General features: G+C 34.7%; 1 protein-coding gene across 1 annotated transcript; it reads right to left on the bottom strand.

Moving 5' to 3' along the window:
- Window positions 1-2524: 2524 nt before the first annotated feature.
- Window positions 2525-15068, bottom strand: LOC145220635 (uncharacterized). Its single transcript, XM_080087845.1, has 20 exons — window positions 14763-15068; window positions 14579-14657; window positions 14202-14239; window positions 13927-14106; window positions 13496-13681; window positions 10737-12912; window positions 10098-10288; window positions 9510-9712; window positions 8897-9080; window positions 7955-8604; window positions 7122-7354; window positions 6884-7005; window positions 6391-6531; window positions 6103-6282; window positions 5425-5613; window positions 4664-4880; window positions 4025-4100; window positions 3252-3444; window positions 2739-2817; window positions 2525-2676 (listed from the first exon to the last, which is right to left on the bottom strand). Exons 1-20 carry the CDS (start codon window positions 14991-14993, stop codon window positions 2660-2662), a joined length of 5565 nt encoding a protein of 1854 aa, XP_079943971.1. The 5' UTR covers window positions 14994-15068; the 3' UTR covers window positions 2525-2659.
- Between the last annotated feature and the right edge of the window lie 26 nt (window positions 15069-15094).

The raw sequence follows: 15094 nt of genomic DNA, 5'->3' as shown, positions 1-15094 counted from the left end.
GCGTCTCCGGGCCGCAATTTTTAACCAATGGGCCGCACTTGGCCCGCGGGACGCAGGTTGCACACCCCTGCTTTAAGCTATTAAAGATTAATTGACCATATAATAAATGAACCATTATAAGTCAGCGTGCCGTTTGTTGTCAATTAGAAAAGGACCTAAAAGAAGAAAGAAGGAAACAGCAAGAAAGGCGCGAAAAGTTAATGGAAGACTTTGCCAGAATTGAAAAGGAATTGGGATTGGCTGCCAATACTATCTGTATGTTTTACATTTAACTTTCTTATCGATAAACTTTAAAAACGTTTGATTTGTAACATAGTTCCTCAAGCCAAGAAGAAATTGGAAATTGGCGTCAAGCTTCTTCTCCAGACCTATACCGTTCTGTTGCACAGCGGAAAGAACTGCTATCATCAGTCGGTGCTCGCCGATTCTAACATGACCATATACTACATGGTAGGTGGTGCAATACCCCGAAGTTTGCCAAGCAATAGTTATATTTTGACGTTCAAAAAAGCATCATACATAAGAATAATATGGTGGCTGATAGACCATAAGCTTTAACCAAAAAAAAATACACTACGTTTTCCCAACTATTTCAAGTTTGGGACCATCGATTTTACCTCAATTTAGTGTAAAGTCAAAGAAAACTGAGTCATAAAAGCAGATGAAGATGAAAAATATTGTAAAGTTTCATAAGCTGGTAGCGGACTCTAAACCTTTCACTGGTTACAAGTCGAAATCACGAAGTGACCTAGCAGAAATCATACGGTAAATGCCTTAGCGTCAATTTTACATGAAATCGCACAAAAGCCTGAAATCGCACAAAACAGCAACATGTTTTCTACCATAATTGGCAGTTATACGCACTTTTTTTACCAGGCAATGGACAACGAAGGCGTGCCGGTTACGATTTTGGACAAGGACGAAAATATACTGCGGCATATTCCATCCAACCGGTCGGGAACCATTAATATCAAAGCAAATGCCAACGGTAAATTACTGAAAGGCCTTAAACACTCAATTATTTACACCAATAAGTTTAATTTACTTAAAAACCCAAATTGGTTAAGGTGACAAAAACCGTTCGTACTACACAATTGGTTTTAAAAACAAAACAATTTTGCTTTCAATAATTATCAAAATATATTTAGTTTGGTTGAGGAAAAAACTGCGGTTTTACATAGTTGGTATTTTAAGAAAACATTTTGTATTTTGTCAGCTATGTATGACGTGTGCTTTACAAACTACCGCTGGAGGGTGCGTAAGGTGTTCGTGGTCTTCGAAGTTGAACCACTGGATTCGAAAACGAAAGATACAAGTCTCACCGCTACACAGGTAAAATTTATAATTGGTAGCAAACTTTCAACACAAAGTACTGTTCAACACCAGTAAGTTCAACACATTTCTAAGAATACACAAGGAATGTCATTCAATATGAACAGCATGAGTTAACAGCAATAATCTTGCGGACATGTGGTACGCATTGACTTGTTTTAGGCCCAATTTGATTGAATGTATTTTAGAAATCAAAACACTATGCCCAAATCTGATCCTAACTCAAAACTAGGCATTTCTATTTCAAATGATATTTACTACCTATTATCTAGTCATACAGTATTTTAACTGGAATTCATATTACTACCTATCTCAATCACATCACTGCTCCTACAGAAAAGACAACTTTGGTTTTTCACAGCGTGCTTTCAACGTAATGATCGTTAACGTGAGGCGAATGAATGCGCTTATCCAGTACAAGAAATCGAAATGGTCAATTGACAATGACAGTCAGGACGAATATGTCAGCCTTATGAACCAGAGGTCATGGTGTATGGTGCTACTTGCCATTGCTATCTACATACTACAGGTTTACGCTATCCATCGAGTGTTTAGGATGGCACCAAATGGCCGAATGATGGCCTTAGATAAAATGCCTTATCGTATGAAAGTGTAAAGGATTTTTTTGTGTAAAAAAAAATGAACGTGAAAAATGTCAGGTGATTTTTTAGTGTATGTTTGTAGTGCATAATAAAGTTAAAACAAAGACAATTGCTTCGTTTGATTATCTGTTTGTTTGTTGCATTTCTATCCTCACCTTATGTGAATACATTGTGCTCATAATGAGTCTGTTTTATTGCAAGTCCGTTAAATCATTTTTTATTTGATTTTGACGGCTTTGGTGACCTCAATTTAGTCCAACCCATAGGAAAACACAGGGTTGGAGCAATGTCGCTCAAGTTTCTTGCTTAAAGAAACACTAGTGACCGAGATAAGATTAGAATCTACAAAATTGTGAACAAAAGGCGGTAGCGCTAACCACTCGGTCATCTTGGCGTGGTTTGGAGCTGTTTGGTCAAAGCGTTCGAAAAACAACTCACCGAATTTCCAAAGGCGTTTCTAGGCAAGCATTTAGGCAAGAGGCAAACTTGTACAAAAAATATACCAAAATGTAAAAGAGCGATAAAGCTTAGAACTTCTGGTAATGCAGAATTCTGTAATTTATCAAATTCGAACCGTTCAATAGTATTCATTTGCAGTCGTTTGATAAAACTTTATTTGGACAAATAAGTAAAATAAACTTAAAAATACACTCACGTGCAAAAAAAGTTAAATAACACAGTGTACAAAAATAATGGACCGGATCGGAAAAAATGCATAACCCATATTAAGAAACATCATGACCTGTGAAACAAATCATATATTTTTTCATTAACTTATACCAAAGTTTGTTAAATAATACGTACCTCCATGCCGTCTTGCGATGTCCTTTAGTAAATGTTTACTTCTACTTCTGTTGCTATTGTAGCTGCTCACCGACATAACCTGTCGAATCCGGTTTAAACCGGTTGTAACTTAATAAAGGATAGAGAAAAAACACCGATTGTAACTACATAACAATTAGAAAACGCATAAACCGCGTTCAAATTTTACGACCGTACTCAGTGCAGACAAACTTTTTTGAACAAAAATAAAAAGAAAAGCGTTTACGCAAAATCAATTAACTTAAAGTCTTGAACAAATGAAAGCAAACCGCGTAAAAGGGGAATATAATTGGTATAAAATTACATTTTTCCCAATAATAGAGTTAACTCTATAGCGAACACAATTACTTTCACCTTTTGGACTTTTTATCCGCTAAGAGGGCCAGGTATGTTTTAAATTAACTATCATTTAAACTGTGCGGTTGATCAATAATCAACATACGTGTTTGTTTCTTGCAACGCTTTCATTTAACATAAAATTATTTTACCACAAACCTCCATATCCCCGGCGACTTGTAAGGGACTGGTCACTAGCGATCGCCGGTGGGGGATAGAGGGGAGAAAAGTACCCCCACTTTCACTTTCCCGTGACCTTTCCCTGGACGGCCGTGCAGGGGGCAATTCACGTGGCTTATGGCGTTTTCCGACATGATCTAGTGGTTCACACGTGGCTTTGGTATGCAACCATCTGTAATGTAGGAAAATGTTTAAAATAGCTTGTCAAAGTTTTCACGATTGCCGAGTATTTAGGCCCTTTTAGGGGGCAACCACGAAGTTTCTGGGCTTGTCTCAGCCACTTGAGCAAGAAACTTGAGAGGGGTTGCTAATCCAGTAAAACCCGATAAACTACTGTACATTGCAGTCAACAACTCGTAAGTTAAAAAAGTCACCCCCAAGTGCTTCAAAAACATTTGAAAAAAAGTTGATTGAGTGGACTTGCAAAAAAAACAGGCTTGATGGCGAACGCGTTGTTAGCATATCGTATTAATGCGTTGCCCATCCACTAAGGATAAAAGTGAAACAAAAAAAAACACAAATTACTGAATCCTCCCCAAAACAAGTCGATGACAACGCTAAGCATGTGTTTTTATGGTTTGACCACTGGGTGAGAAATAATAAAAAAATCAAAAAAAAACACAAAAAGTTTTCCCGAGGGCATGCAAGCATAATCGTCTCATGGCACCAAAAACCCACCCACAAATCGCTTCACTTTAAACGTATATTTAATGTTTGTTTCTAAATAAATACAGAAACTGCAAAGAACTTACTCATAAGTATATTGCCGCCTTCGCTCATCGTCTTCGGAAGGAACTTTATCCCGTTTTTCAAATGATGCTTCGCGAGCTATAGAAAATGAATGTGTTAAAAATTTTGGTGGACAAGGCGAAACCTTTTGTTCAGATTATTGGATTTCGAAATGCGTGTGTCCAAAGTGCAACTTTTAGAAAATTGCAGTAACACCGTAAATTTCTTGTTCATGGAAAAAGCTGACGAAAAAAGTATTTCTTCGCAGTTAATATTTGGTGTAGTTCCTATGTGAAAGAAAATATTTTTGCTTTATTTTATGTAAAGCGTTCTGTAGTGGGAGTTGAACATAAGGCAATAACGGTTTGATTTAAACGATCTCAATTTTGAAAATCCTTTCTTGTCAAATTTAGCTGTTAAACCATGAACCAACAATGTATTTTTTTGGAAATGATATAAGAAGTACTAAAACGTTATGTTGTATCACTATTAGACCATGCTTGAAATGTACTCATTGAAGTGTACTAGAAGACATAGCAATTGCCTTGTTAACAATTCAGCAATATCTCATCAGTGCTAAAAAAAACTACACGAAGTAGTACCTAAAGCTATTGGTAAAACATTAGGACGAGTGTGTTGTTCTTTACAGCTGCTAACTATACCTTTAAAATATTCCATTCTGTTTGGTGGATGTGTTGGTTTTCTTGATACAGGAGCATTTTGAGGTGGACCCTGTTTCTGCGAAACCTCGTGGAATTTTTTCAGTTTGTCACCAGCTGAAACTTCTTTTTTTCTTCTTCCCTTCATTTTTCTAGCCCGTTTTAACATTAGCTCAGTGGTCAGTTGACTTTGCAATCCCCATTCGTTCGTTAAACGCTCCTGGAAAATGAAACATTTGGAAATGTGTGATCTGAGTTTATATCGGGAACTTAAAAAAAACTATTAACTTAGAGGTGGTGTGAGTAAATAACCTACTTTTTAAAGCATTTTTAGTGGCAATGGGTTGCAACACAGGCCATCCAACAGAAGATCAAAGCGACTATGCGACCGACATGTTAAATAACTAGGTCTGTCTTAATTAGTCCAAAAAACTAAAAAAATCCAATTATTCACATGCTAATGTTTCCGAAAGTTAATTATTGTGTTATTTTTTAAAAGTTACCAATTTGATTATGAGCCACTCCTTACCATTCCCATTAAGGTAAACTTTATTGGCTAACGCTTTTTTAAACGATATCTTGTTTCTTACGAAATGCATTTTTAGTTGAATAAAGAAGCCGGGATAATGTACAGTGTGACCCAGGGCTTACCAACCATTTTTACTCCACCAGCCACTTTTATATGAAACATTATAATAGGAAACACATGTTGTATGATTGAACTGCAAACCACAAGACCAATTTTTAGAAATGTTATCTTATACCTGTTTGGCTGAGTGCTTTGAGCGGTCTGTTTCGTTTCCATATCCTGTTGAATCAGCATCAGTATAGACAGATTTTGGAGGAGGACTATTTCGAACCAAACTGCCTGTGGGGGTGATAGGAGGCAAAGGGGGTTTTGAGACTGCCCCAAATTCATTTCTGATTAAGGGGTGCACTGATGAGGAATAGGCCTAAGATAAAAAACAATATTTTGCACTGTTTTGAAAAGTTTTTTGAAGGTATGACTGCTGTTACGACAGTCATTGTAGAACACAAGTCCTAAAACAATAAACAATTTAACAACTTAAACACGAAATTGATTGAACATTGACCAATATATAATTAAAACAATGAAGTTTTTACTTTTTACTTTTGGTAGAAGAAAGTTTAGGGATAGATATCATAAATAATAAAAGCAGCATTTATTGCATATTAACAAACCATAGAAAAATGATTTCAAGTAAGAATAGGAACACTCCATACACGGACTTTAAAACTAATTAAATTAAAATCATAACTGCCAGAGAACTTGTGTAAATAAAATACAACTTACTGACATTTCAACAATCACTGTTAATATCAGTGCAGGTGGCATTTAATTTTTAATCAAATAACTTTAAAATGTATTTAAACCAACACTTTAACAGCATTGGTTTTAATTACAAGAAATGAACAAGGACCTGTTGTGTTTCTTCAATTCTTGAAGAGGGTTTGGTTTCAGCCATCGGTTTTTCTCTTGGGGTCATAGTGCGGCCAAAATCAGTGCGAAGTGCCCAGCGCTGGTCATATGTCTCTTCATCGAAAGTATATTCATTCAAATCTATTTCATCAAAGTCACTGTCTTCCATATCAGCACTTGTCTGTCAAATTCCAAAGTGAAAATCATTAAAAAATGCTTTTTACCATAAAAATTAACAAATCTACAGTTATAATGAACAAGCGTTTTCGGCTTGCAGTGTGTTACTTACATTGAATGAAGTCATTGCAGATTTGATACTTTTTCGAATAACAAAGCCTCTCCAAGCAGCTTGTAAAGTCACAACTGCTTTCTGCCTCTTGTTCAGTACTCTTTGATAATCTTGTTTTGCAATGTGCATTCGCCATATTGCCTGAGTACACAACATACGTTAGAACATGTTTAGTGAACTTAGAAACAATGTACACATACTTACATGTTTTGTAAAACTATGGAAAATTTATTTTTACGTTTTTTTTTAGGAATTATGGTGGCATAGTGATGAAAGGCATAAAGCATCACTTATTGTACAAAGTTTCACATGTAAATTTAAATTATAAAAAAATGCCACCCTTATAAGTGAAAAAAACATCCAGGTGCTGTAATAAGCCATTAATTTTCATCCAATATATGTAAAAGAGTATGTTTTGATCGAAAAGATTCACTTCAGCAAGATATATTTTTGTGTATTAAATGTAAAAAAATAAAAGAGTTAAAAGAGAAACCTGTATTTTTGTTGCTGCATATGTTTCCAGTGGCCCAGCAGCTCTTCGCTTTTCAAGCTGCTTGTAAACATCTTTTGAATTTAAACTAGAAATAAGACTGTGTTCCAACGTTTTCTTGGGTTCTGAGAAAATGAAGTAACTTAAGTAAAAAATCATAAATGTTGGTAAAAGAAAAGTCTTACAAAAATGGCTGATGGTTTTAAAAAATGATAATATTGAGCCAAGTAAAAATCCACACCTTGCTTATTCGTTTGTACAATATTTGGTGGCTTTTTCATCACTGGAACTTGTAGTTTGGATACCGGCATCTTTAAATCATCAGTTTTATCACTTGAGTTGATATTGAGACAAGTTTGAGGTTTTGGCTTGTCATAATGCATTTCCTTTGAAGTTTCACTATTGTGGCTTTCTGCAGTTCGCCTAGCTTTATTATTAGTTTGGACAACATGAGTTGCTTTTTCATACCACATTCTGCAAAATAGAAGAGTGTTGCAATTGCACATATCTGTATTTGTTAGTTCTGTTTTGTACTTTTATTAATACTTTGTTTTCTAAGCAGAAACTAGCAAAGAAACAAAAATATCTCTTATTTCCAGCAAAAAAAACAACTTCAATAAATTAGAGAGTTTTATACTAACTTACAAATGGAATAAGCATGTAGATTTATGACACTTCCACACCTTCATGGCCAAATTATCTCAGATATTACATGTCACATAAAAAACTCACATGATAACCTTAATATTCACAGACATTTTAATACAGTTTACAAACTCTCTGAGTGTTTAGTTTCTGATCAATATTTTCTTATGCTTTTTTTTGCTTTATAAGAACTTTATGTTTCAAGATGTGCCATTATCCTGACAATCTGATATGGGATGTCTAAACATCGGTTATTTATGACTGCTGGAAGAGCAATATTTGTTTATACATTATCACTGACAGCAACAGCTTATTTAGGGCATTTTTAAGTCTACATGTGTTTATTCTGAAGAAATTACCACATTTGCAATTATTAGTTGAACAGATACTTTAACTGTTACCTATTTTAATTTTAGTTACTTCACCAACCTTTGTGAAATGGACAGCTCAAAATATTTTTCCAGTTCTGTACAATGTGTTGATACCAAATCAGGTGGATAAAAATGGATCTTTTCATCATCCTTGATAGTTTTACCTGATGTTTTCCACCCTCTAAGCTTTTTTGCATTCTTGTGGTGCAAGTTTGTCAGTTCATGAAAACCATTGATATGCTGAACTGCAGTGGACAAATCATCATCTAAATTTGCAGAGTCTAACATTTTCGCAATAGGAAATCCTAAAAGGCTTGCAACAGTTGCTGTAAATTTGGCCTGGAGTGATGCTGCCTCATTTTCATCAAACACAACCGATACACCATGAATTTGAGACTCATTTATAGCCATAATTTCTTGATCTTTAGACAACAGGTTGCCAGATAAGTTAACAATTTTCAAATGATGCAACATTTTGAACTTAGTAAAAATGCTATTGGTTTCCGAAACAAGGTTTCCACACAGGTTGAGTGTATGTAGAAGAGGCAGGCATAGTAAGCAACTTTGCTTATTGTCCTGAATTGAAAGTTTGTTATAGCTGACATCTAGTGAATGTAAAGATGGCAACCAAAATGTTTGCTCCACCCCACAGGGAATCTCCAGATTAGATAAGCTGTTTCTTGAGAGACTTAAGTGTGTTAGAAGAACCTGCAATTTCAACAGAATAAGTAAAGAAAAACGTGTATAATTTTAGTGTCAATTTCAAAATATCAAAATAAGTCAAGGTAATCATAAAAAAACATTCTCTCCAATATGTGCTAAAAATTCTACAACGGACAATTACTTTTAAGACAAAACAGCAAAAAGCTTATATGTTACCTAAGTTTTTACCAATAAACTAAAACCCTAGATATTTTTGCCACAGGTTCCCTACCTTTACGACTCTGCCACTGAGTGAAACGAACAAATGCTATGCAACAAAACAAACAAAAATACATACAGCATTCTCTAGTTCTCCCATATTTAATTCAGCAATATTGTTGTTGTTTGCGATAATGCTTCGTATAAGTCCACAGTTTTCAATACCATGCAAAGATGTCAAATGATTGCCTGACACATCCAGTGTTAGCAAGGTACTGGTTTCCAACAAACCTTTCAAATGGATCAACTGATTGTTTGCAAGTCTAAAAACAACTTAGCATAAATTTTATATTCCTTCAATAGATGTTTTCTGTCCACCTAAAATTTATGAAATGTTTATCATCGTTAACTTCGAACAAAATTGCGATACAAGTCACATAAAACATATTCATTATATTATTCAACAATGGCAATTTTGGTCTTAGTTAGCTACTTTTCAGGTCTGTCTTATGTGTGCTAAAGTTTGGCTTAGTTATTTTATAAACAAAGCAACTCAACATACTTTCTAAGCTACAACTATTTCTTGCGAACAAGTAGCTTTTTTTACTGTGTTTTCCATTAAAATGAAAATTGCACCAACTTTATCACTTTGCTACATTTAAGTTTTAAAGCAAGCACTACATTGGTCAGTCAACTAAATACTTATAGCCCAAAACTACTCGTTTTAATGCCGCAATATAAATTAGGTATACCTCAAAGACATAAGCTTGATCAAACCATCCAAGCCATTAATCCTAGTAATGTTGTTATCTGACATGTCAAGATGCATAAGACTTGTGCATCCTGTGAGTCCATGAATGGATGTAAGTTTGTTATGAGTTGCGACCAGCGATTCAAGTCTTGTCATTCCATCACAAGAAATTACATTGATGTTGTTGTGTGACACATTGATATGCTGTAACACAAATAACAGTGCTGCTGACTGGTACTTTAATAGTTATGTACTTAATTATCTTGAAGTTAATATAAAACCATTGAAAACACACAATACAATTTAGTAACCACCTACAAAGTGTATAAAAACCAAGAACACAGACATAATGAAGAACAAAAACGTATGAGTCCAGTCTTATTTACAATAAGTTCATTTTAAACAAATCGTTTGTTAAGTTTTACTAAAAAAGATCCATATGGGTAAGATAGTCTATGCAAACATCACATTAAAAATGTTACTTGTATTTATTCATAGATGTTTTAATTTACTGAAATTAGCTTTATGTGCTATGTTACACTCTTACATTACCACAAAATAGTTCGTTAGCAAATGGTATAAAACTTACCCTCAAACTAGGACATGGCTGCAAACCCTCCAAAGACACTAAACCACACTCAATCAATGTCAAATGAGTGAGACTGACACAACGTTGAAAAGTGACCAAGTTTCGACCTGTTGCATCAGTAGGGTGAATAAACACTCGGCTAACTTGATCAAGAGACTCCACTGCCTCCCCTCTGCTGTATGGCCATTTGCCTGTTAACAACAGTGACGCAATAAAAGATTTGGCCAATTTTTTAAAACCCGATCATCTAAATGCATTTAAACAGGATGGTATAAATGTTGCCAGGATGGCCAAGTGGTTAGTGCAACCGCCTAGTGTTCAAAAGGTTGTGGGTTCTGATCCTATTTCAGTCGCTTGTGTTTTCTTGAGCAAGAAACTTGGGCTGTATTGCTGCAACCCAGTGGTTCCCCATGGGTTGAACTAAATTGAAGTTATCAACTGACTAAGTTAAACAAATCAAACAAAAAAGATTCAACAGCTTGCAATAAAAACAGGCAGCTCGACGGTGGACTCATTGTGAGCATAACACATTTAGGCATGGGAAAATAATGCAAAAATTAATAATGAAACAAATAACAACCGATACGTTTAGGCAAATAATCCAACACTACAAACACTTTTTATCAACACTTTTCTTACCATTCAAAATGTCTTCTTCAGTAAACGGAGGAAGTCTTTTCGCTGCAGATGATTTTCTTACAACCCTCCGTAATGAAGTTTTTGTTTTTTCTTTGTTAGCAACACACCACCCAGTGCAATGATGCCTCCAATTATTCAAAGACGTCTTAAAAGATTGTTGATCTGGATTGCAAGGTGTAGACCCTTGGGATTTTTCACTTATGTGTTTCTCTGCCACTAAAAGACTATCAGTCTGCTCTTGTACATCTAAAGGTGCATTTACTTCTTGTTTGAAACTTTGTGGATCCGTGTTTGTGTTTTCATCATCCTTTGCTATAATTTGTTGGCCCTCGGTTTGAAAATCTACAGTAGTAACCGCTTCCTCATTTAAAAGTAAATGGTCAATCTTCTTTGGATCCTTTATACTGTTTGTAACTATTTCGGGTGGTTTGTTGTCAACTTGTCCCCCATGGGGTTGGCCTTTATCTATGTTGTCAGTAATATTCCTATTTATGTCAGATTCTTCCTTTTTGGCACATGTCACCAAATTTGAGTCCAGTTCATTACATGTCTGTTGTTTATCCAAAAATGCAATATTTAAATCATTTGAGGCAGAACAAGGTATTTTCTCTTTGTTGACATGGTCTTCAGGTTTTAAGTGTCCAGAATGAGCAGTGTTATTACAAGGCACTGTTTTATTCAGATTCTCACGTTCAGTTCTAAATGTCACTATAGGGGTGTCTACTACTTCTAAGCCTGTGTTGTTCAAAGGTGAGCATTTCGCTTCACTCTCTACATTTATTGATTGAATATCCTGTTTTTCAGTAGAAGCCTTGTTATTTTTACAAAACTCCATTTCTTCTGTGCAAGCATCAGGAACAAACAAAGGTACTTGATTTTCCATGTCTTCCTTATTTGAAGTTTCACAGTTACAGCCAAGATTTTTTGTTTTATCTTCCACACTTTCATGTACAGGTACAGGAACAGTTTTGGTCACTATTGGTTGGTAATTTTCAATTGGAAGTTGATTTTCAGACACTTCCCTTTCTTGGTTAAATCTATGTGTACTACATTCAGCATCTTCACTGCCTCTAGATGTGTCACACTCAGATGTTTCAATACCATCAGGCACTGTCTTAACTGTAGCTTTCAATACTTGATGGGTCTGAGGAGAGCTTGGTGCAATGCTGGAAGTAGGCGAATGATCATACTGCTCCAATACGTTAGGCTTTGTGTTGTGAGTAACATCTTGGTTGTTGACAGTGGTAGAAATACCAGTTGAAATAGGCTTGTCAATAGGATCTGAAAATAGTTTGGTACTGTTCTCTAAGACTGAATCTGCTGCCTTATTTTTTAAACAAGTTAGTTGTTTAGAATCCTCAGTTTCTAAATTTTTTGATGAATCACATTCACTGACATTGTCTGCATCTTGGCATTCTACATGGAGGGGTTGGGCTTTGGTCTTTTCAAAACATACAGATTTTTCAAGATCTTTTAAGTCATTGTCAATGGCCCTTATGATAGGATTTGCAGAAACTGTTGTATTTGACCCATTATTTTTGTTGGCACTTTGATCACTCGCATCAATGGAGTTTTTTAAGTTGTCATGTTTTGCTGAAACGGCGTCATTGGATTCTGTGCAATCAGGCTTTGGTGGATTATCCCCTGTTTCTTCAAGTATTTTCAAGTCTTTGTTAATTTCATCAAGAAGTAACTGGTGTCGCTTTTGTTTTGGAGGTGTCTGGCTTGGTTGGGATACAGCAGGAAAACTTTCAATTGTCAGTTCATGAGAAACTTGCAAAGTATACACTGCTGATGAGTTTCGTTCCAAGTTTTCAACAGATTCAGAAACAGTTTCAGAGAACACATCACTTTTATGTAAAGTTTTAGACACTGCTAATGAGATTTGTTGCGAGTTTTCGACAGATTCAGAAACGCTTTCAGATGATGTATCACTTTCATGTAAAGTTTCCTGTTCGTTTACTTCATTATCAGAGGAATCATCATTATTAGTGGATTTGCTAGGGTTTGAATTAACTTCTTTGGATAAAGGTAAAAGTGTTTTTTCTTTCTCAGCTTTGCGCATTTCTTCAACCTGGGCAACACGTTCCTCCCAACGGCGTTGTTTCAATACTTTCAACTTTTTATTTAATTCTTCACCAAATTGTTTTCTTGTTCTGAATCCTCTGTACAAGGCCTAAATTATAAACAAGGAAAATAAACTGCTATGACTACTAACTTTCCATAAAGATATTAAACACTGCATAGAACCACACAGCACCACCTGTTTTCATATGGTAAGCAGTTTCAATGGACAGAAACGTACTTTATACAAAAGGTATAGTTTATGTGGACAAACTTTTGATAGCACTGTTACTAAGAGCTTTTTAGGTTTAGGGTGAGGCTTTGTCATTGAAATAAAACTATAATCTGGCATGTATGTTTCTATTTGTATGTATATTCTTACATGGTATATATACATATGTATTCTTACAGTCAGAACACCATATGATTTACTGTGTGGTGCATTTAGTATCAGCCCATACACATATATACTTAATGCAAAAATTATAATTTTCTGGACTTCAGAAAGTGCTGATTAGAGCTATTTAGGTTGGGCTGAGGGTTTGTCACTAAAACAACATTATAATCTGGCATATATATTCTTACATGCGGAAAACATGTGGCACTATGCGGTATTTAGAATCACCCTATTTTCCACGAAAAGAAGTTAAATCTAAGCAGCAATTACTCCTGTATGAAGAGAATCCCATACTAACCTGTATTTGACAAGCTGCATTGTTTTGTTTTTGTTTAAAATAAAATTCCCTTTGTTTGCCAAGCTCCAAAAAGATATTCTTTTCTGTCTCAGCCATTTCTGTTAAATGTTTCTGAATTTCATATTGTTCGGATACAATTTCATCAATTCTGAATGCCACCTCTTCTTGACATGACTTTTCAAAATCCTTTAACAAAAATTATTTTTAAAATTTACAAAGCATTGTTATCAACCATACACCAGCATTACTAATTTACAGACAAACAAAAAAATTTGAAATATTACACAAAGAAGTTACAAACTACAATAATAAAGGTTTATTTAAAAAAAAGTTGAATTCCAAAAAAACAACTAACAGAATTAATGCAACTGTGCAAAAACATTTGTTACACAAAAAAGTTAAATGAAGAAATCAATATTTTTGTAACATACATCAGTTCTTTGCTTGCTTTCACACTGATGTTGTTCAAATGATTCTGCAATTTTTGTCAATCTATCTTCCAAATCTAGTAAACTTGTATCTTTTATACTAGGACATTCCAAATTTTCTTTTTTATCTCTTTCAACACTTTTAATGTCAGCATCGTCAGCTAATGGCAGAGATTCTTCAGTCTGCTCAGGATAGTAAGAAAAATATACAATTTAAAATACTTGAACTGTTGAAGTTCTGTTGAACAGCTTGTCGAAAATGGAAAAAAAATACTTACTATTTCATGAGAACCAGAAATATCTTTTTTGATCACCTCTGCAACAAAAACTTTGGTCAAGTACCAGAATACATAAATTGACAGAGGAAATGCTTTGAACCAGAAAACAACAACATACAAACTGAGAGTATGAACATGTTTATAAAATCAACACATTAATTTAAACTAAAGTGTATAACATTACGACGAGAGTCCATAAATATGTCATAGATTTAAAATGAGTATGCATAAGTCATATACTATAAGTTTTAGTTATAAATTAAAAAAATATATCCCTAAGCTTTCAGTTCATCATTGTTTTAAAAAATTGCTGATTATTTTATGTGAGCAATTTTTTTTAATCCAACAAAAATTTCTTGAAAAGGAACCCCACTTACCTTCACATTTTTCCGTTTCATCCTTCAGCTGATCAAGAATAATGTGATTTTGGTGTGACCATGTCTCATTGTTTTTTACCTGAAGTGTTACACAAAATATGATAAAGCTTACTACAAAACTACAAATAACATACGATTTCACAATTTAGGTTATTGAAATTCCAATAAAGTTGTTCAAAGTTACCTCATTTAAAATGTCTTCTGCATCATTTAGTAAGCTCAAAGTTTTGTTAGATTGCTGCGTAGTCTTGCTGAGAAATAGGGACAGCCATTTGTTCTGATCCGATGAGAAAGTTTCATCAGAAATATCATCATTTGTTTCATCTTTGAAGTCGTCGATTTCGGAACTAACTGACGAACAATCTGACAACGCCTCTAATTCTTCGTCTACCAGGGCATCATAATCTATTTCCATCGTTACGATTACCAAAAACTATGATGATAAATTTTTAGAAATAAGCAGTAAAAGTTAACGCCAAAATTTAAACCAGCGTTACTTGTTGCTATGTTTTGTTC

This window comes from Phallusia mammillata, chromosome 3, assembly GCF_965637545.1.
Source record: "Phallusia mammillata chromosome 3, kaPhaMamm4.hap1.1, whole genome shotgun sequence".
NCBI lineage: Eukaryota > Metazoa > Chordata > Ascidiacea > Phlebobranchia > Ascidiidae > Phallusia > Phallusia mammillata.
Note: the sequence above shows the minus strand (reverse complement) of the source record. Positions and strands in the feature narration are given on the sequence as shown.

Excerpts from the sequence above, each read along its gene's own strand:
- LOC145220635 (XM_080087845.1), bottom strand. The coding sequence starts at position 14,993 with ATGGAAATAGATTATGATGCCCTGGTAGACGAAGAATTAGAGGCGTTG. Across the intron at positions 13,682-13,926 it reads AAAGCAAGCAAAGAACTGAT|GATTTTGAAAAGTCATGTCA; the intron begins GTATGTTACAAA and ends TTTTTGTTAAAG. Across the intron at positions 12,913-13,495 it reads ATGCAGCTTGTCAAATACAG|GCCTTGTACAGAGGATTCAG; the intron begins GTTAGTATGGGA and ends TTTATAATTTAG.